The sequence below is a fragment of the Gobio gobio genome, assembly GCF_949357685.1.
Source record: "Gobio gobio genome assembly, chromosome: 21".
In the NCBI taxonomy this organism is placed as follows: Eukaryota; Metazoa; Chordata; class Actinopteri; order Cypriniformes; family Gobionidae; genus Gobio; species Gobio gobio.
This window is the reverse complement of record NC_137117.1, coordinates 8,682,151-8,704,045: the sequence shown is the minus strand read 5'-3', so window position 1 is coordinate 8,704,045 and position 21,895 is coordinate 8,682,151. Positions and strand designations below refer to the sequence as shown.

The 21,895-nt window shown below is 42.6% G+C and overlaps 1 protein-coding gene across 1 annotated transcript in view; it reads right to left on the bottom strand.

The window, feature by feature from the left end:
- prdm5 (PR domain containing 5) overlaps positions 1 to 21,895 on the bottom strand; it is a 132,260-nt gene that overhangs the window by 28,297 nt on the left and 82,068 nt on the right. Inside the window, exon 14 of the mRNA XM_079802787.1 lies at positions 527 to 612. Coding sequence (XP_079658913.1) covers positions 527 to 612 — 86 coding nt within the window. The remainder of the gene's footprint in view (positions 1 to 526; positions 613 to 21,895) is intronic.

The window sequence follows — 21,895 nt, the reverse complement described above, 5'->3', positions numbered from 1 at the left end:
TTAGCTTTTCATCAACACACAAACCCCCTTGCAGTTCCCTGATGAAACCCTGTACTGTAAAATGTGAGTAAATGATGACAGAATTTAAATTTTTGGGTGAACTATCCCTTTAATACTATTGTACTATCAAAAAAATAAAATAATAATATTTAATACAATAATAATAATACTTTTCACAGAATTTTTTTTTTAAAACAGTAAAATTACACTACTTATATTTATGGCTATCTTGATGTCTTTGCTTTCATGAGCTTTTATTTGGTTGAAAAAACAAGAGGGAGAACTTACAGCTTCTCTATTGGTTTCAACCAACAGATTTTAAATAAATGATTCTAATAACGAATTTGGGAAAACACAAAGTGCTCTGCTTCACAACTCAAATTGCATGGTTCTGTGAACTAAGAAGAACGATCACATGCACGCACAGGCAGAGCAATGCAATGGCAATGGAAAAATCAGTGAGGGAGAGATGGGGAGGTGGATGTACAATACAATTGTAAGTAAATGTGTGCATGTGTAGTCTTACCCGAGTGTGTGTACGTATGTGCATTTTAAGGCCGTCGTTCTTGCTGAAGGCCTTGTCACAGTATGGGCACTGATACGGTCGCTCACCTGAAATCAGACAAGGACAGACAAACATCAGACTTTCAGAAAACCACTCACTGATAGACATCCAAACACATATGCTTAATGTGAACAAACAAATACATCATTATTGGCAAGAAAATAACATACTTTACCTCACATTGATATGTAATACAACAGCAAGATGCTATGACAACATCAAAAAGTAAATTCTACATCCTCCAGGAAGTAACTACTGTACCATGTGACCGAATTTCAAGCAATTACAAACTCAAAGCACTTTGGCGCAGACATGGTGCTAGTAACAAGACACCATTGACTGCTATTGACGACAATAAGGGGACGGGGGGCACTGACTCGTTCCATCATACTATATGTGCATATTATCTTACATCTAAGCCAGCATTGGCATAAAGACGCTTAAAGGCCTCAATATACTCAAGGCGAAGATCTTTTCCACTCTTTGCTTAAGGGTAAAAAGGAGTTGGAATTACCTTTGCACCGATATACTGTTAACAAACATCCTGACGCCACCCACACAGAGCAGCGTTTAGATCAGGGATGGGCATCTTCGGTCCTGGAGGGCCACTGTCCTGCAGAGTTTAGCTCCAACCCTAATCAAACACACCTGAACCAACTAATCAATGCCTTAGGATTACTAGAAGGCTACAGGCAGGTGAGTTTTATCAGGGTTGGAGCTAAACCCTGCACGACAGTGGCCCTCCAGGACCCAAGTTGACCATCCCTGGTCTGCAATTCTGCACTCAGTAAAGTCAGGTTTATTAATATAGCACTTTATACAGTAGATTGAAAACAATTAGGCCCAGTTTACACCTGGTGTTAAGATGCATTTTGGTCGATCGGATCATAAGTGGACGAGGCTAAATACTAGGGGTGTCCCCGACTAATGATTTACACATTCGAATCAGAATTGTCAAATCTTTCTATAGTCGACCGATAGTCGAATCATCTATGTGTGTGTGAATGGGTTGGGACTGGGAGGGGCACGACAGTCAGCAGGAGGGTACAACTATTTTTATTTTATTTTACACACTCCACACAGCAACAACTTTTAATAAAGCGACCAAAACGGCCTGCCAACTGACAGACGAACTGACAATGGCTTTCTTATTTAGGTTTAAATAAAAGGTAATGTGGTGGATAAACATTTGTAAAACGTTTTCTCATAACATTTTAAAGCCGCGATCGAAATACAGAACATCACACAAATATATAAACGAACATTTTGATAAATAAACCTAAACAAAATACCTGCCTAGAGAGGAAAAGAACACACTGACTGCAGACAGGATTTGCATTTCACATTTTGCGAAATTAAATTAAATCGTCAAAATTGCTGTGCCAGCTTTCAGTGCAGCTGCAGCGCAACATCGAGACAACGAAAAACAATAAAAAGCATTAATTTACAGAATTAAATTAGAACAGAATATACATTACTACTAATAAAAAAATAGATTAAAACGAAATCAAGTCACAGGGAGCATAATAAATGTGTGCAAAATGCCAAAGTGCAGGGGAACATATGAAGACTTCAGATGCAAAAGCCTCTTAGTCCGTCTGACATCTTTCTTTAAAATAAGCATTTTTGACAGGTTTCTATGTATAGGTTTCTACCCAAGTATACCGGTACTTCTGAATGGGCTGAGGCTGGGATTTAGTGGGTTTGAAGTGAAAGTATTTTATGAACGTATAGGCTACTTTATGCAGAGAGCATTCACTCATTTTAAGCATCTGAACTCTTCATATATAAAAAAACACAAGCCACAGTTAAATTAAGCAACCCTGAGTGACCAATAAATAAAATAAAAATAAATAAATTATTAAAACAACGAAAGTTTAGCCAGAATTGTGAAATTTCTATTTTTAACTGCTGCAACAACAATAAACGCTAAACTGGCAGTTTTTTTTAGCTAAACATGTTGAGAGCAAATTAAAATTAGAAACTGAAATGTTTGAAAACACTTGTACCCTACCCGATCGAAAAAAATCCATTCTTTCACTCTGCTTGTGTGCGTTTGAGTCTTTTCGAATTGTGTGCGGGGAAAACCAACTTATTAACGTTGGCCGGCTGCAGTGCGCTCTTAAACTTGCCCGTTTTAAGTGGAAAGCCATGTTTGTTGTTGATGAATGGTAGGACATGGGCTGTTGGCACAACTTGCATTTTACTTTTTTTGGATCATCTTTTACTATTTCAAAGTGCATCCACACTTTAGAGTTTCTTATTCCAGACATTAAATAATCACTGCCGCCAAGATGCGCCTCGTCTGTCACGGATCAGGTAAAGTGAAACTTAAATCTGTCACAGGGGTGGTTAGATTTATTCACACACACGTTAAAAATATTTATTGAACGCTTCTTTCTTTTCACGTTTTTTTTTTACAGCATTATCATAATTAAAGGCTGTATAATATAACCGTACAAAACCAGTAGTTCTGTGTGAAATTAGACATTGAGCACCCCCATATTGCCAAAATGGTATGATCCTCATTTCATAACACCCGCGAAGATTCGACTGTGAGATCGGTGGTCGAATCAGGCTCCGCATATCGATGCATCGAATCTTCGACTATTCGGGGTCACCCCTACTAAATACAGGTATAAACGGGGTCTAAAGGTTTTGAGCTTGTCCACTATCGAGCACTTCCAGAGGTAGTTGAAAACACATTTGACTGGATTGCTTTCGTAGTGTAAACACTCATGTGGTCCAATGCATTTGAATAGCCACATAAGACAGTCTAGTCTCCACCTACTGACCTAACCGTAAAACCTAAGCGCGGTAACCAGACGGGATTTAAACTTAAGTTTGGTTTTGAAGATGAAAAACCTACCAAGTACAATGTTCTCTCATCATTCCTGATTTCTAACACACACTTGCCTCAGTAAAACTTCAGTTTCTGCTATAAAGCAGTTCTCCAGTCCAGTGTGTTCATATTTTCACTTTCGGACGTCTGACCTTGACAGACTTAACAGAAGAAATGAACCAGAGAAGATTTCCGCATCAAAGAAGGCAGGGCCTCAAAGACACACATACCTATTGCGTAATCACCATTTCATTCTTGAAATGAAAAAAAAAAAAAATTCCTTAAATTTAGCTTGTTCATGTTTCATGTTCTTAGTTTGTTTCCATGTGTCCTTGTACAGTATTGATGTTGTAACCCCTGGTGGCGAGTCTTTCTCTGGTCCAAGTTTATGTTTTGGTTGTTGTCAAGTTAGTCAAAATCAAGTCAAGTTATTGTTTACTTTGTTGTTTTGAGTTAAATAAACTGCACTTGGGTTCTGAAACCTTGCCTCCAGTGGACATATGTTACAGAATACCAGACCACGACCATGAAGGTTTCTCTGCTTCGCCTCAGTCAAGGCCATTGCACAGTTGAGGAGTAAGTACAGGAGTTTTGTGGTCTCTGTTACATGGTGGAGTTTGATGATGCTGCCTTAAAGGGCATGTTTCTTAATGGACTCAATGACTTTTTAAGTTACCTGATGCCTGAGAGCAATGTCCCATGCACTCTGGTAGAGTATATCCACTTTGCACTTGTGTTGAGTGGTTCCTCATTTACTGTGGGAACTTTGGAGGAACCCCACCATCCCACAGTGCCTACTGCTTGAGTGTCGTCTCCTGTCCACGTCCAGAGTCCAGCGGCATCTTCTGTCCACGTTTAGAGTCCTGCAACGCCACCTGTCCACGTCCAGAGTCCAGCGACCATCTCTCCTGTCCACGTCCAGAGTCTTTTCCCCGTCCAGTGTCCTGTCCAGAGAGGGCTCCAGCCACTGACCAGCGTAAAGAGAGGGCTCCGGCCCCTGACCAGCACGCAGAAAGGGCTCCAGCAACTAACCAGCACCCAGAGAGGGCTCCAGCCCCTGACCAGCACCCAGAGAGGGCTCCAGCCCCTGACCAGCACCCAGAGAGGGCTCCAGCCCCTGACCAGCACCCAGAGAGGGCTCCAGCCCCTGACCAGCACCCAGAGAGGGCTCCAGCCACTGACCAGCGTACAGAGAGGGCTCCGGCCCCTGACCAGCACCCAGAGAGGGCTCCAGTCACTGACCAACGTACAGAGAGGGCTCCAGCCCCTGTCCACGTCCAGAGAGGGCTCTAGCCCCTGACCAGCATCCAGAGAGGGCTCCAGCCTTTGATCAGCATCCAGAGAGGGCTCCAGCCTTTGATCAGCATCCAGAGAGGGCTCTAGCCCCTGACCAGCATCCAGAGAGGGCTCCAGCCTTTGATCAGCGTCCAGAGAGGGCTCCAGTCACTGACCAGCATACAGAGAGGGCTCCAGTCCCAGACCAGCACCCAGAGAGGGCTCCAGCCACCGACCAGCGTACAGAGAGGGCTCCAGCCCCTGACCAGCACCCAGAGAGGGCTCCAACCACTGACCAGCGTACAGAGAGGGCTCCAGCCCCTGACCAGCACCCAGAGAGGGCTCCAGCCACTAACCAGCACCCAGAGAGGGCTCCAGCCACTAACCAGCGTACAGAGAGGGCTCCAGCCCCTGTCCACGTCCAGAGAGGGCTCTAGCCCCTGACCAGTGTCCAGAGAGGGCTCCAGTCACTGACCAGCGTCCAGAGAGGGCTCCAGTCACTGACCAGCACCCAGAGAGGGCTCCAGTCACTGACCAGCATACAGAGAGGGCTCCAGCCCCTGACCGGCGTCCAGAGAGGGCTCCAGCCACTGACCAGCGTACAGAGATGGCTCCAGTCCCTGACCAGCACCCAGAGAGGGCTCCAGCCCCTGACCGGCGTCCAGAGAGGGCTCCAGCCACTGACCAGCATACAGAGAGGGCTCCAGCCCCTGACCAGCACCCAGAGAGGGCTCCAACCCCTGACCAGCATACAAAAAGGGCTCCAGCCCCTGACCGGCATCCAGAGAGGGCTCCAGCCACTGATCAGCGTCCAGAGAGGGCTCCAGCCACTGACCAGCGTCCAGAGAGGGCTCCAGCCACTGACCATCGTCCAGAGAGGGCTCCAGCCACTGACCAGCATACAGAGAGGGCTCTTGCCCCTGACCAGCACCCAGAGAGGGCTCCAGCCACTGACCAGCGTACAGAGTGGCTCCAGCCCCTGACCAGCACCCAGAGAGGGCTCCAGCCACTGACCAGCGTACAGAGATGGCTCCAGTCCCTGACCAGCACCCAGAGAGGGCTCCAGCCCCTGACCGGCGTCCAGAGAGGGCTCCAGCCACTGACCAGCGTATAGAGAGGGCTCCAGCCCCTGACCAGCACCCAGAGAGGGCTCTAGCCACTGACCAGCGTACAGATAGGGCTCCGGCCCCTGACCAGCACCCAGAGAGGGCTCCAGCCCCTGACCGGCGTCCAGAGATGGCTCCAGCCACTGACCGGCATCCAGAGAGGGCTCCAGCCCCTGACCAGCATACAAAAAGGGCTCCAGCCCCTGACCGGCATCCAGAGAGGGCTCTAGCCCCTGACCAGCGTCCAGAGAGGGCTCCAGCCCTTGATCAGCGTCCAGAGAGGGCTCCAGCCACTGACCAGCGTACAGAGAGGGCTCCGGCCCCTGACCAGCGTCCAGAGAGGGCTCCAGCCCCTGACCAGCACCCAGAGAGGGCTCCAGCCCCTGACCAGCACCCAGAGAGGGCTCCAGCCACTAACCAGCCCCCAGAGAGGGCTCCAGCCCCTGACCAGCATCCAGAGAGGGCTCCAGCCCCTGACCGGCATCCAGAGATGGCTCCAGCCACTGACCGGCATCCAGAGATGGCTCCAGCCACTGACCGGCATCCAGAGAGGGCTCCAGCCCCTGACCAGCATACAAAAAGGGCTCCAGCCCCTGACCGGCATCCAGAGAGGGCTCTAGCCCCTGACCAGCGTCCAGAGAGGGCTCCAGCCCTTGATCAGCGTCCAGAGAGGGCTCCAGCCACTGACCAGCGTCCAGAGAGGGCTCCAGCCCTTGATCAGCGTCCAGAGAGGGCTCCGGCCCCTGACCAGCCCCCAGAGAGGGCTCCAGCCCCTGACCAGCACCCAGAGAGGGCTCCAGCCACTAACCAGTGTACAGAGAGGGCTCCAGCCCCTGACCAGCATGTGTCCTTGTCTAGTATGGATGTTGTAACCCATTGGTGGTGAGTGTTTGTTTGGTCCAAGTCTATGGTTGTTGTCAAGTTAGTCAAGATCAAGTTATTGTTTACTTTGTTGTTTTGAGTTAAATAAACTGCACTTGAGATCTGAAACTTTGCCTCCAGTGGACATGTTACAATTGGTGCCTTAATTCAGTTACTTGGATGCTAGAATACGTTCTCAAAAGTAAGACTATGATGTGGCAGAGGCATGATTCTTTTAGGGGTATTTTTTAGTAACTCAGTCAGTTACGTCATTGTCAGTTGGTTTTAACAGAACTCCACAGATCTCCATCTGAGCAAGAGTGCCAACATTCTAATTGGTGATCAAGGCACATTATGGCGTCACGATCACTCCTAACGTTCTGCGCCACTTGAATCAAAGCTTGGAGAAAAAAAAAACTGGAATCTTCTTTTGGATTGAGAGTTTTGATGCCAGACATAATTCGGGTTTGGAATGGGAAACTTGGCACAGAACTTCGGAATCTGCATAATATTAAAGGCTGCAATATGTTGTGGGATTCAGTGCAGAAAGTGTATTGTGCACAGAACCAGCAAAATAAAACACATTTGATGAATTACTTTGAGGGTATAAATGCTGCACCTTAGGGCCGGATAACTTGTGTAAAAATTTGTTCCACGTTTTGGATCACAAATACCCTTTTGACCCCAAGATCAAGTGCAGCTTGACTGGATACATGGATACAGCTGCATATTGATATTTCAATCAGATATATATGCATGCAAACAGAGTAGGCTTTAATCTTTATGAATGGGAATATATATGCGATTTGGTCCAAAGAGGGTCTAGATATATGCTGTCTGATCTTTGACTAAATGGAAGTCTGGAATAATGTGTCCACAAGGAATATAAAATATAAAACAGGATTTCCAAATCAATACTTCATGTGACTTTAGGTTACCGGTCTTCCTCTCCAGAAATGTAAAACCAAACACACAGGGTTTTTGTGTCTCTATCTCCACCATCTTAAACCGCAGAGACCTGAAGTGGGTGGAGCTGGTTAAACCACGCCCGTCCGTGGATCAAAGCGATGCTGAGCTGAATGAGAGAGATGCTATCTGAACGCGCTCGGTATCACCACAAAGGAGGAGTGACAAGCTGTCAATCAGAGAGTGGGCAAACACGTGGGTCTGCTTTAGATAAAACTGATCCTGGTTGCAGATAGTAGAGCAGTTATGATTGCCGCTCTACAATCCTGCAGTGTGAGGTAACAAACACTGCTTCACTGGAAGCCCAATTCAGTACTGTTTAGTCGACATTACTATAGTTTATTACAATAACTTCTGGTTTCACAGACAAGGCGCAGCACAATCTCTTATCTCTCTGTGTATGCTTCAATAAAAGCAGCGCATTAATATGGAACGATTTTAATGCACATCTTCCAACCAATCAGAATCAAGTATTCAGACAGACCATAATATAAATAAAAAAATATTTATCATTGTTACAAATGAACATGTATTTCATGTAGTCTGTATTTTATTTACTGGTTTTCTTCAAATAATGCCTTATTTTACTGACATTTACTGACTTTTAAGTCCCATTTGAAAAGACGCAGAACTGTTGAAAAATTTATGGGATGCAGCCATTCCACACAAATCCACTCATTTCTGCCACATAATCAGTGCAGAAAATGCAAAAAAAAAAAAGGCACAGATTTTGTGTGGGCCTACTCATTTCTTATGAATGTAATTACAACATGGACACTACAATGTAAAGTGTGATCAGACAGTGTCATACTTTAAATAATGTGGTTAAATTTGCAATAAATGAAAATGGGACATCTCTCCATAGATTAAGACCTGTTTCACATGGGTGTCTGCCACACTGCACACATTGGTAGCTCAATATGGCATCGTAGAAACATTGCAGGGGTTAAACTGCAAATGAGTTTCAGTGCTGAAAGCTATTTTTATGTGTCATGCTGAACTGACTGAAGATAAATGCAATGTAAAAATGCAATACAAACTCTTTACTGACAGTCTTTTGTAATAAATGCTTTTATGAAGCAGCCCATCTGTCTATTACCATTTGTATTATGTATACTCCCTCTTGGATCCTAATGTAGCCAAATTAGATTTCATGATAATCAAGTTAGTAAAAATTCTTAATGGCCCACTCCTGATTACCATCTTAACTCTTTCCCCGCCATTGATGGAAATTTTCATAATTTATGAGACAACGATTCCCCGAATTTTCTGGGTTCCTGTGTTTTCATACGGTAGATATGAAGATATGTCACACCGATCGCAAGTTCAGTATGGAGTACCACAAGGCTCAGTGCTAGGACCGCTACTCTTCACCCTGTACATGCTACCACTGGGAGATATCATTAGGAAGCATGGCGTTAGTTTTCATTGTTATGCTGACGATACTCAGCTCTATATTTCTTCACGCCCTGAAGAAACTTACCAATTCACAAGATTAACGGAATGCATAGCTGATATAAAACATTGGATGACTGGTAATTTCCTGCAACTCAATTCAGAAAAAACTGAATTTTTAATTATTGGACAAAAAAGCTCCACAAGTAGTAACCTAGAATACTGTCTAACACTTGATGGCTGTTCTGTCAAGTCCTCGTCGTCAGTGAGGAACCTGGGTGTGCTCTTTGATACCAATCTTTCGTTTGAAAGCCACGTTTCTAGCATCTGTAAAACTGCTTTCTACCATCTTAAAAATATATCTAAATTACGGCACATGCTCTCAATGCAAAATGCTGAACAGTTAGTTCATGCGTTCATGACCTCAAGGCTAGATTATTGTAATGCTCTACTGGGTGGTTGCCCTGCTCGCTTAATAAATAAACTCCAGCTGGTCCAAAACGCAGCAGCTCGAGTTCTTACTAGAACCAGGAAGTATGACCATATTAGCCCAGTTCTGTCAACACTGCACTGGCTGCCTATTAAACATCGCATAAATTTTAAAATCTTACTTATTACTTACAAAGCACTAAATGGTTTAGCTCCCCAATACTTGAGCGAGCTCTTAACATATTATACTCCATCACGTCTACTGCGGTCTCAAAATTCTGGCCAGTTGATCATACCGAGAATATCCAAATCAACTGCAGGCGGTCGATCCTTTTCCTATTTAGCTCCAAAACTCTGGAACAGTCTTCCTAACATTGTTCGGGAAGCAGACACACTCTGTCAGTTTAAATCTAGACTAAAAACACATCTCTTTACTGTGGCATACACATAAAACACTTTTTCAATGAAATGATTGTTAGGCTGCATTAACTAGGTCAGCCGGAACCGGGAACACTTCCCATAACACCTGATGTACTCGTTACATCATCAGAAGAATGGCATCTACGCTAATGATAGTCTCTCTGTTTTATCCCGAGGTTTACTGCAGTCAGCCGGATCCGGGCCGTATCCAGTTCAGATGGTGGACCTGCGCCCAGAGAAGACCAACACAGGACCCCGAAGTGTCTGCAGAGACCGTGATTAGACTCCCCCTGCAACTGCCTCATCGACACGGCATCTCAATAAACCCGTCTCCGGCGTGTTGACTCAGATTGTTCGAATATTACAATTAAATAATACTTAAATCGATATGTCATCCTCAATAAACCCGTCTCCAGCGTGTTGCCTCCGATCATTCGAATATTGCACTTTAAATAATTATTTAATCAACATCATCCTCAATAAACCCGTCTCCAGCATGTTGCCCCCGGTCCCTCGAATATTCTGATCTATTATGACCTCCGAGCTGTAAAACTGCCAGAATAATAATAATAATACGCTGTTTGTTAATTGGCCAGAGGAGAACTGGCACCCCGACTGAGCCTGGTTTCTCCCAAGGTTTATTTTTCTCCATTAGGTCACCTAATGGGGTTTTGGTTTCCTTGCCACTGTTGCCTCTGGCTTGGCGTGCTCAGTTGGGGACACTAAATTTAAAATTTAAAAACTAAAATTACTGATCAAATTATTGATCTAAAGCCCACACTGTCACTGTATGATACTTGAAATTTTTCCAGAATGGCTATACAGCTGAATAAAATTATGCTGCATTATTTTCCTGTTTAACACTGTAAAGCTGCTTTGAAACAATCTACATTGTTAAAAGCGCTATATAAATAAAGTTGACTTGACTTGACTTGACTAGGGGGCGCTATGACCCATCTTCTGAAAGAGTACTGAATCTCCTGATCAAAATACAGACTTGATTAACATTAATGACAGGCATCACTGCAACTGGTTTATTATGCTGCTGTCACTTTGAGATCTACCGAACATACAGTAGTCTCAGCCTCAGATCGTTGGCTGAATGTCTGATGCATATGGCACACTTATCTGGAAACACTTCAGGAGTTTTGAAGACGTCATCTGATTGGTTGAATTCCGCCAGGAAACAAATGCTGCGACTCCAAACTCCCTCGTGGAAGAAGAACGGCATCATATCTACAACTGTGACAATAAGCGCTTACCAGGATCAACTAAAAGCTGGATTTTCTAAAGTATGTGGAAATCGCGGCTCCATTGTTGCAGTGAACTTGCAGAACATTTTTGATTGAATAATCTATTGATGCATGCCAGTTATTGCAGGGATATCGACTTTAAACATGACGCAGAACAAAACGACCTGTGATTGGTTGAGTTACATGTCAGTCAAACATCTCCTGGGCAGTCCTTGACCACTGTAAACTGTGATAGAGTCCAGACGTTCTGCCGTCAGTATGAAGCTCTGGCTACACGAGACTATGCCGAACATGACGATTGTAACGCTAGCCAAAGAAAAAATGGATGCTTCGTTAAATACTTTTGAATGCGTTAAACTAAAAAAATAATTGCGTTAATGGGCTAATTTTGACAGCACTGATATATAGTGTCTAAATTGTGAAATAAAACTATTTTCATTTTTAGGTAGAAAGACCAAAATATTATTTTCTTGTAGAATGTATTCCAATAATCTTTGTTTTATTCACAATTTTTATTGTAACCCAAATATATATTTATTTTCTATAAACGGCCACTGGTACAGGCAGCAATATTTCACTTGACAGAAGAAAAAAAAAACTTTCCGTAGAAGAAGATACTTTTCACTAATGCCCCATATAGTGCCCCTTACATCTAAGTAGAAAATGTAATGCATATACTGTGCAGTATATATTGCGGTCTGATGGATTTATTTTTAAAATCAGGACTATGCGACGTACAAATTAAGCTTTGCATGATGTCAGCAAAAAGATTTCCCCACATAAGACACAGAGTTAGATATAAAAGTTAGCTCATTGGCACAGCTTCTGTTGCTTTGGCATGTTGTGTAGGAATTATTTAGAGAGTTTCGGAAAAGACGTACAATATCAGGCTCACATAACCGTGAGATCCAGCTGTCACTAGCATGAAGAAAAGAGAAGCCCAGGCACGTGAAACAAAGCTCTATTCTCATTACAGGTCTTTCTGGGCTAATGAAATAAGGGTTTTCTGGATGGAGAATGGCTCCCTTTGGAATAAGTAATGCGTCTGGCAATTGGGGCAGCCCCACAGAGAAACGTGAAATGGCAAAACATAACTTAATAAGACGCTGCCTTCAGAGAGATGCCAATTGCTGTGTTCCTGTGTGTGTCCTGATTGTGCAACAATCCAGTTTCTAATTCGCTTTCTTGTTAATGCAATCTCTTGAGGGAATAATTGTTGGATTCAAAAAAACTTGCGTAGATTAATTAGATAAACGAAGAGATTGGCGAGGAAAACTTTTTTGCTGCCCTTTGAATAATAAGGTTAATTAGCTCAGCTTCAGGGGGAATGCACATGTAAGATGTTCATTAAACATGAGACCGCTCTCCAAACGAGTCTGCCGAGACGTTACAAATGATCCGTTATGGTGCTGATTTGATGGTGACAAGCTTCCCTTGTACCGTTCCAAAATCTGGATGTAATCCATGGTGCAAAAACCAATGCATTTCAGTCAGCATAGTTCTTCATTACGGAAAAACCACGCCTTCCACATACTCCAAAGCAACCTCCTGCTGGAGCCACCAACCTAATCCATATGACCAGCAGCATATGCTCACGACAACATGCAACAACCTTATACAGCTTTATACGTGATGACATGTTTTTTGCATGTGCCTCTTGAAACCGGTCTTCACCAGCCGCATCTTAAAACCACATATCACATCCCCATCTATCGCTCAAGATTTAGTGGTTTCCTCCTTTGGTTTGGTCTGTATTTTGGTGTGTATTTCTGCCATCAGGAAACGTCCTCACCCTGTAAAGCTATTTATCACCATTGGGTCCGTGTTGATTTGTCTTGCATGGTTTGATGCTAATTTGCAACTTTCACTGACTATGTCAGTGTCGGTTTACAGGTCAGCATGTTGACAAACATGAAAATGTCCTTTCCAGATGTGCTTGGGTGCATCAACAGGAATCCGTCATTGATGTAACAAGTAGGGTATTGGGTTAGAGCTTGTCTTAAGCCTTGTTTATACTTTCGTCTGGCTCCGCAGCGCGAGCCTCCGCTGACTGCGCACGCCTCGTCCTTTTGGGGAGGTGTTTATACTCGATGCGCTCGCCATTGTGCTATTCTTTGAAACGTCAGAGGGCGTCTCTGAGTAATTGTTCTATAAACCATCAGGAAACAGTGACGAGAAGAACATACGTGACAATGTTTACTTTACCAAAACCACACTACAAAAGTAATCATGTAAAACCCAGTAAACCTTGAGATTATTACTTGTGACATTAGAACAAAATATATGGATAGGAGGGTTAGGGTAACCCTAACCTAATCCTAACCCTAACCCATACAACTAAATTAACAATCTCTTAAACATTTTCTAATTTCTCTAAACATTTTAATTTAGTTTCGTGAATTTTTTGATCAAACATGGACCTTTATTTTCATTAAAAGGGCTTATTTCTGCAACTGTAGACTCATTTTGTAAATATAAGCAACTAATTTAGAGGCGCAAACTGGGCGCCGGTGTGATGAGACGTCATGCTCGGCCAATTTCGCCTCGAACTCGTGCATCTTCAGATGCGGAGCCGTGTGGAAAGTTACTAAATTTGACGTGCACACCGCCAAGCGAAATGGGATCTTACGCTCTCAACGCGCACAACCGGCCACTCTGCGATGACGCCACCTTTACGCTTGTGCGGACGTGTTGAGTATAAACCAAGCTTTAGCCTAAAGGACCCCTGTAGAAGACATTAGAAGAGGACTCCAACAAGATAGGGTTCAATCCTGGACCCTGGGTCGAGGGATTTGAGCATCTGTCAGGTCTGTAAAACAGGGATTAGCTCAGGACAAAAAGAGCCTGTGCTTTCATGAGCAGATGGTATTGAGGAGGACCATTCCTGGCTGAAGTTCTGCAGCTTCTTCCACAGTCTGATGGACTATTGTCTCCAATATGCGGAGACATATCAAATACATCATCGCTCCTTCCCTTTAGGATATTAGTCTACTCTGAGACCTCGGTTCATATTTGATGCGGAAGCAGCATCTAGCTCCACACAACAGTATACAGGGGCGTTCATTCAGTTTTTAAAGACACACCTCAAAAACACTTCATTCTCTTCTTTGCTTTCTAGTTGTTTTTGAATGTAAGAATGTGTCATGTGTGAATGGTCCCTACGAGAGTGTGTTGTCTTGATAGTTGTTAGATTTAGTACTAAAAGTAGGGTCAGATTTACTAAAAGTTTGCTTGAACGCAAACCCTCTGTTGGCGTTAAAAAAACGACTGTCAGGATTTACTAAAGACACGCAGTGATAAATTAGCGCTGAAAAGGCGTGGACAGGGCTATTTTTGCAGCTGACCTTATCGCATATGCATTTGTAGGAGTTTACCTTTCAGATGCAATATTAATGGGAGGAGAGTATTTAAATGAACCATCCAAGATGATTTACTAAGGTTTGCGCTTGTCAATTTACTGGTATTTGCGACATTATTTACCACAAAAAAAAAGCACATCTTAAACCAGAATCTAATTTGCGGTGCTCTTGGTAGTTTGCATTAGCCATTATTGATCCGGCTGCGTCACGCACAGAAATTTCCACTCCCATAAGCGTTTTTTTTTTTGGTTTTGCGCTCTCACGCTAATTTGCCCTGTTTAGTAAATCTGGCCCTTAGTGTTCTATTAGAAGTAGGGGCCGCACCGATATTTCAATTCTAGCCTATCATGATGAGCTGCTAATTTTCATGTTATAGCTGATGATAGACAAATGGCTAATATTAAAATTCTTTACTTTTTGCTAAAACACAAAAAAAAAATTGCTTTAAATGCTACAAGTGAAAGACATCCCTACATGTAAAATACAAAGTATACAAAGGAAATTCATTTGGAGATGTGATAAAGATTGATGGCAAAGTGAGTCTACTCACATTAAATTGCGTAAATGAGGATGCACAATTATATATATTCAATATCGACTGGTACATATATAAATAAAAAACATATTACTAATATTGGTTGATAACCAAAACAGTATAATATAGTAAAGTACAGATGTATAATATACTGTATATTACACATTCCTAATTTAAAGGGAAATATTATAGAGATATACTTCAACCCAAAATAGAAGTTCTGTAATCAATTTACTCCCACTCATGTATGACTTGTATATTCTTGGACCATACAATGGAAGTTAAGGGGCTCCAATGTTGTTTGTTTCCCAACATTCTTCAAAATATCCTGTTCTGCTGAAATTCATGCAGGTTCGACATTCGACTTGCCCCAGTTAGTATCCACATACTAAAAAACGACTCATAACACTGTAGCGTTGTGGTGGCGTAGGCAAACATCACTCGTATTTTCTTCCAAAACTACTCGTTATTTTGATTTATCCAGTGGCTCACTATCTGAGACCCTAGTGTGTGTGTGCGGAAAGGGGGCTAACTGATTTAACATGTGTTGTAATGCGACACCGTCTTTGTGTGACCCGAGTGTCTCTGCTCTCTTTCCAGATCCCTGGCGGTCCCCTGTGGCCCCAGACACCCCCGTCTGCTAATCGATCCGTTTGGCACCCCCCTCGTGTGAGAGTGTGTGTGTGTCTGGTGAACAGATGGTTGTCCCTGTCACATGCCGAGCATTGTGCTGGTGTTATGGGGAGATCTTAGTAGCTCAGGGCCTTCAGTATGAAAGACATTAGGCCTGTCCATCACACACTCCATACTGGCTTCCTTTTTTCATTCCAACATCCAAAACAGACTCACCCATGCAGGTTAACACATTCACACACACACGGATTGTAGGCTTGAATGCCGCCGGGTACAGACCAGCAGACTGGAATGGTGCAGTAATGCAATATTGATCGGTTTTGACCGATAAGTGATTGACTTTGATCAGTCACAGACACACCCAATCACTTCATACTTGACCTGTTGATTACTGACAGACCTCCACAGCTAATGCTGCGGCCGCCACACATGCTTAAACGTTACCATGTATGCACTGTGTTCAGAACATGTACACACATGCACACTGCCACGCTAAATTTTTGACTAGTAAGTGAATCGTTTTTATTCTTTATAATGGTGCTTTAAATTTAATGAAGTGTTCTGATTTATTGCAGACGGTTTTCACGTGCTGACAGTCTAAAGGAATGTTCGCAATAACACGAATGTTGACCCGGTTTGGACAAGCAATCTGTCTGTTTGGAACAATATGGGGGAAAATGGCAGATGAGGTGAATTAAGATGCAAAGTCAAAGTCTTGTGAACATACAAGTCAATGTCCGTTAAGTCCACAAGACCATAGGGTGTCCCAGTTGTCATTTTAGGTTTCAGAAGGGTGTTCGTGAGCGCCGCTCTTTGTGGCTGATATGCGCCCTAGATGCGCCCTTCAGCATGCACTGAAGAGAGGTCCTCAGACTTCTACCCAACAGTCAAAGTGGCATTACGCCTGAGTGTGGACTCAGAGGAAGTTTGCGAGGGCTTAAAGGTAGGGTAGGTAAGAATGATCTAAAACACTTTTGTCCAAATTTGTTTAAACTTTCTTTATATGTCAATACATAATTAAAATGTAAGTACTCTGAAAAAGAGAGTATAAAAATCGAGTGACTCTAGACTTTTTAATCTGCAATAAACACCGCTCATTATTTTAGTTCGGGACGATTGTGATTGGCTTGGGCGACTGTCACTCTCTCTCGTTACCATGGCAACCACCGCTTTTGCTCCAGGATCTGCCCACATGCGCCCCACTGTTGCCAAGTCGGGCTACTTCCACACTGTTGCCGCGGGCTGTTTTTCATGTCCGCGGGTTGAAGCGACCCCAATTATGTGATATTTTGCCCCGGGATTTGCGAATTTTAGCAGGCAGCCCTACCAAAAAGACACATATTTTACCCCCCAAACGCGATTTTTACCGGAGAAACACGATTGGGCTTGTTTTGGGCTAGTTTTGAGTAGCAATTGGGCGGATTTTGTTGTGAAAACCTGGCAACCCTGGCGCACCCGTTTGATTTGAGTTCAAGAGGCTGTATTTCTGCTTTCATTTTGATTATACATTTTTTTGGTTTATGTTTTCATGAAGCATGTCTCACTAGCACACGTAGCTGCCTAATATAGCTAACATAACATTACTTAGCATAAAGTTACAATGTTATACACTTAGCGAACCATTAGTAGAGATGATAAATACTCAATATGCTTAGCTCAAGTTGATCGCTGTCATGTTGAATTTCGCAAAATGTAACTTTAGATAACAAAATGCATGTGTAAAAGCTAGTACACCGCATCCAGGAACTTTTTTTAGAACTAAGTTAGCTTTAGCTACTACCCTCTGTCTAAACTCTTTTACCATGTTCACCGGAAACTTTACCTGCACGTTTATTTCGGCCCTTGGTTTGTTTTTATATTCTCTACCAATGTTTACTGATGTTTTTATCTTGTATCTGTGTGTGTCGTAGACACTGTGTTGTGTGTGTATTTTAAACTTTAACAGTATCGTTATTCTAGCTTGAGAGTGAGTACTAAAAGACATCTTATTTGTTTATATTCATAATGATAAAGTTAGATTTTTTATTACATGTGATTCTGACACGATGTCACTACATGCACTTCTTCTCCGCTCGTCTCAGGTAAATAATGCGTCAGCTGAGCTGATCTCGGTTGGCGTAGCGCGTTCATGTGTTTTGGGGGCGTGGCTTTGGAAAGAGCCCAGAAGGGAGAAGGTGGAGTGAATGGAAATAATGAGCTGTCTTTAAAACAGTCGTGAGAGGTCTACAGACACTCAATTTTTATACTTTCTTTTTCAGAGTACTTACATTTTAATTATGTATTGATATATAAAGAAAGTTTAAACAAATTTGGAAAAAAAGTTTTTTAACCAAATCTTACCATCCCTACCTTTAAGCCTGGGACACACCAAGCCGACTTCAAAGAACTAATGGCAACGAAAACCGACAGTGTTGTTGCCTTTTCTTGAAAACACAGCACAGACTACAGCTGACTGCAAACTAGCACGTGCGTTCTGCACCAACCTGTAATGAATTAACTGTCTATATTGGCAGGTATCAATAGTCTATAGCCGCGTTTCCACCACAGGAACTTTGGGATGGTACTCTGTGTGTTTTCGACAGTAGGAACCGGGGTCTGAATGAAGTTCAGGTAAAAATGTTACCCTCAGAGCGGCCCTGCTCACGAGGTAGAACTTTTTAAAAGTTCAGGAACTTTCGGGGGTGGGACTTTTTGGTTGATTGGTTGAGTTCACGCAGCATTTTATTTCTGTTGCAGTGCGTGCAATGTCAGTTGTTTGCTATTCAAATCAACAATGGAGTTTAAAAAATATGACAAATGGACAGATGACGAGGTTCCGGTTTTATTAAGCTTATACGCGGAGGGCGAAATCCAGTGGGAACTGTAAAGTCACGCGCAGTACTACATCACCGGACTAATCTTCACAGCACTTTAGACCGCGATGGAAATGCAGACAGCAAACGCTCTGGGTGAAAAAAAGTTTTTATGAAAAAAGTCATTATGTTCGTCATTCAAATGAAGAAAGTACATACAAGATATACGATATATATATGCAGATATAAGAAACGTAAACAAAGCAGCGCTTGCTTACCATTTTGAATCACTTTCTTCCTTTTAAGCGGCTCATATTAAGAAAATATTCATGTTTTGGAATGCCTGGGTAGGATAACAATATTAGACCAGTCTTCTATCTGTGCCTTCTTGACTTGCTCTTTTTCATCACTTTCGCTTTAATTCTCGTGCACTGACTCATTCGCTAAACTGAACATCCGATCAGAGTTCCCACTCTCACCAATGGCCCCGACGCCGATTCAACATGCTGCCGCCATGTGAGCCCGATGTCTCTGCTCCGTGTCTTGATCCAGACGGCACGAAGAACGTGACGGGAGCGTAGGCAAAACTGGCATTGCGATGTTCATCACCGCGCCAAATAATATCCAGTAGGCTACGTCCATCAAATTAATTAGTTACTTATAATTAATGTATTTTGAATTTGAAGCGAGTAGATTAAAACAATGGCTGGTAACATGCATACTGTGTGCCTATCTGAGTGTAAAACCATACGTATAATCAGAATAATGAAAGTTGCATGTAAACTGGAGTGAAGAGTTCTGCTCATGTCATGTAAACATCTTGCTGCGATTAAGACCGTACTCTGATTATTAGAAATAATCACATTATTGGTGCACATGTAAATGTATCACTGTCCTATGTGAACGGCTTCTAACGACACTTCTTCTATGTTTATGGTGGGCATGATCTTAAACCGGCCTAATTACACATTAATCAGTTTGACGAATCCTTCTAATGAATCCTGAATTTCTTCTATTGAGTCAACGTATGACTAATTTACTGAACTTCAAGTTCCATGTCAATGTATCATTAAAGTAACTCAATATTGTTATTAGACTGCTTATACTAGCTATGCCTCCAAAAAGGCAAAAATATATCAATATAAATATTAAAAATATATATATTTTGTATCTATATTTTTCACAATTATGTCTTTGGTTATGGTTATCCTCATATTTTAGCTTACAATAAGCTTTATTGTAATGAAAATCTATTTAAAAGTAGGCCTACCCAGTGTAATTCTATGAGATGGAAATATTTAAATTATTAAATAAATATACGTTTTTAGTGGGTTTCGAGATTGACCACTATTTTTTCCTAGCATGAAAAACTTAGGGAGCCCCGATAATTTAAACAACTCTCCAACTAATCAATGTTGAAAAAGCATAGCTTTGCCTAGTCCTACTTCCAATGCTGTCATGAAATCAATCAACAGTGGCAAGCTACAGTAACTGAGGAAAAATATTTCCCAAACACATCTTGAATCTGAATTCATTCAAGTGGAAAAAGCTGTTCTGTTGTTTGGATTCAGCAGTTCAGTAGAGATGTTTATATCACACACATACTTAGTTTTACTGGGCTGGATGGGTTTCACTTTCCAGATGTGGATGGACAGTGTGTGTGTGTGTGTGTGATTGTCTAAGTGAGCACTATTAGACTACTGTGAGGACACAGGCTCCTGCAGCGAGAACATCCCAAAGAATTACCCATCACTACACACACACATGCGCGTGCCTCTGCTTCCTTTAGCATTACAAGATACATATGCAGAACTTCCTACAGCTGTTCCATAACATTTCATACTGCTATCCTTCCACATCTGAGCACCATAAACATGTCAATCCAGCCCTGAGATAATACGACTTAGCCTCCTCAAGGTTTAATTGTTGTGTGAAATCACTTATCGGATGGAAATCAAGTAAAACCCTGTCTTAAATCAAGTGAAAGCCTTTTGGCTTCTGATCGTCAAAGTCTGGTCAAATGTGCAGCTTATTCTGGACAAGAACCGGCCACTTTGACAGAAAGAGACGTCTCCATACCATACCATCGTTAGCTAACTATGGTCAGAATTTCTGTTGTTACCAACATTCTGCAACGATATGATGTTTATTGGATGCACAGTTTAACGAACATTTTCAAACAGCATTGCAAAGTTGTGTGGCTGGAACTACAGCTCTTAACCTGTGGCTAGAAACATGATTTATTGTTAGTAGGTGGATTTACAGTGGGGCAAAAAAGTATTTAGTCTGCCACCAATTGTGCAAGTTCTCCCACTTAAAAAGATGAGAGAGGCCTGTAATTTTCATCATAGGTACACTTCCACTATTAGAGACAGAATGAGGGGAAAACAATCCAGAAAATCACATTGTCTGATTTTTAAACAATTTATTTGCAAATTATGGTGGAAAATAAGTATTTTGTCAACTACTAAAAAGCAAGATTTCTGTCTCTCCCAGACCTTTAACTTCTTCTTTAAGAGGCTCCTCTGTCCTCCACTCGTTACCTGTATCAATGGCACCAGTTTGAACTCGTTATCAGTATAAAAGACACATGTCCACAACCTCAAACAGTCAGACTCAAAACTCCACTATGGCCAAGACCAAAGAGATGTCAAACGACACCAGAAACAAAATTGTAGACCTGCACCAGGCTGGGAAGACTGAATCTGCGATAGGTAAGCAGCTTGGTGTGAAGAAATCAACTGTGGGAGCAATTATTAGAAAATGGAAAACATATAAGACCACTTATATTCTACCTCGATCTGGGGCTCCACGCAAGATCTCACCCAGTGGGGTCAAAATGATCACAAGAACAGTGAGTAAAAATTCCAGAACCACACGGGCGGACCTAGTAAATGACCTGCAGAGAACTGGGACCAAAGTAACAAAGGCTACCATCAGTAACACACTACGCCGCCAGGGACTCAAATCCTGCAGTGCCAGACGTGTCCCCCTGCTTAAGCCAGTACATGTCCGGGCCCATCTGAAGTTTGCTAGAGAGCATTTGGATGATCCAGCAGAGGATTGGGAGAATGTCATATGGTCAGATGAAACCAAAATAGAACTTTTTGGTAAAAACTCAACTTGTCGTGTTTAGAGGAGAAAGAATGCTGAGTTGCATCCAAAGAACACCATACCTACAGTGAAGCATGGGGGTGGAAACATCATGCTTTGGGGCTTTTTTTCTGCAAAGGCACCAGGACGACTGATCCGTGTAAAGGAAAGAATGAATGGTTCCATGTATCGTGAGATTTTGAGTAAAAACCTCCTTCCATCAGCAAGGGCATTGAAGATGAAACTTTCAGTCTTTCAGCATGACAATGGTCCCAAACACACCGCCCGGGCAACGAAGGAGTGGCTTCGTAAGAAGCATTTCAAGGTCCTGGAGTGGCCTAGCCAGTCTCCAGATCTCAACCCCATAATCT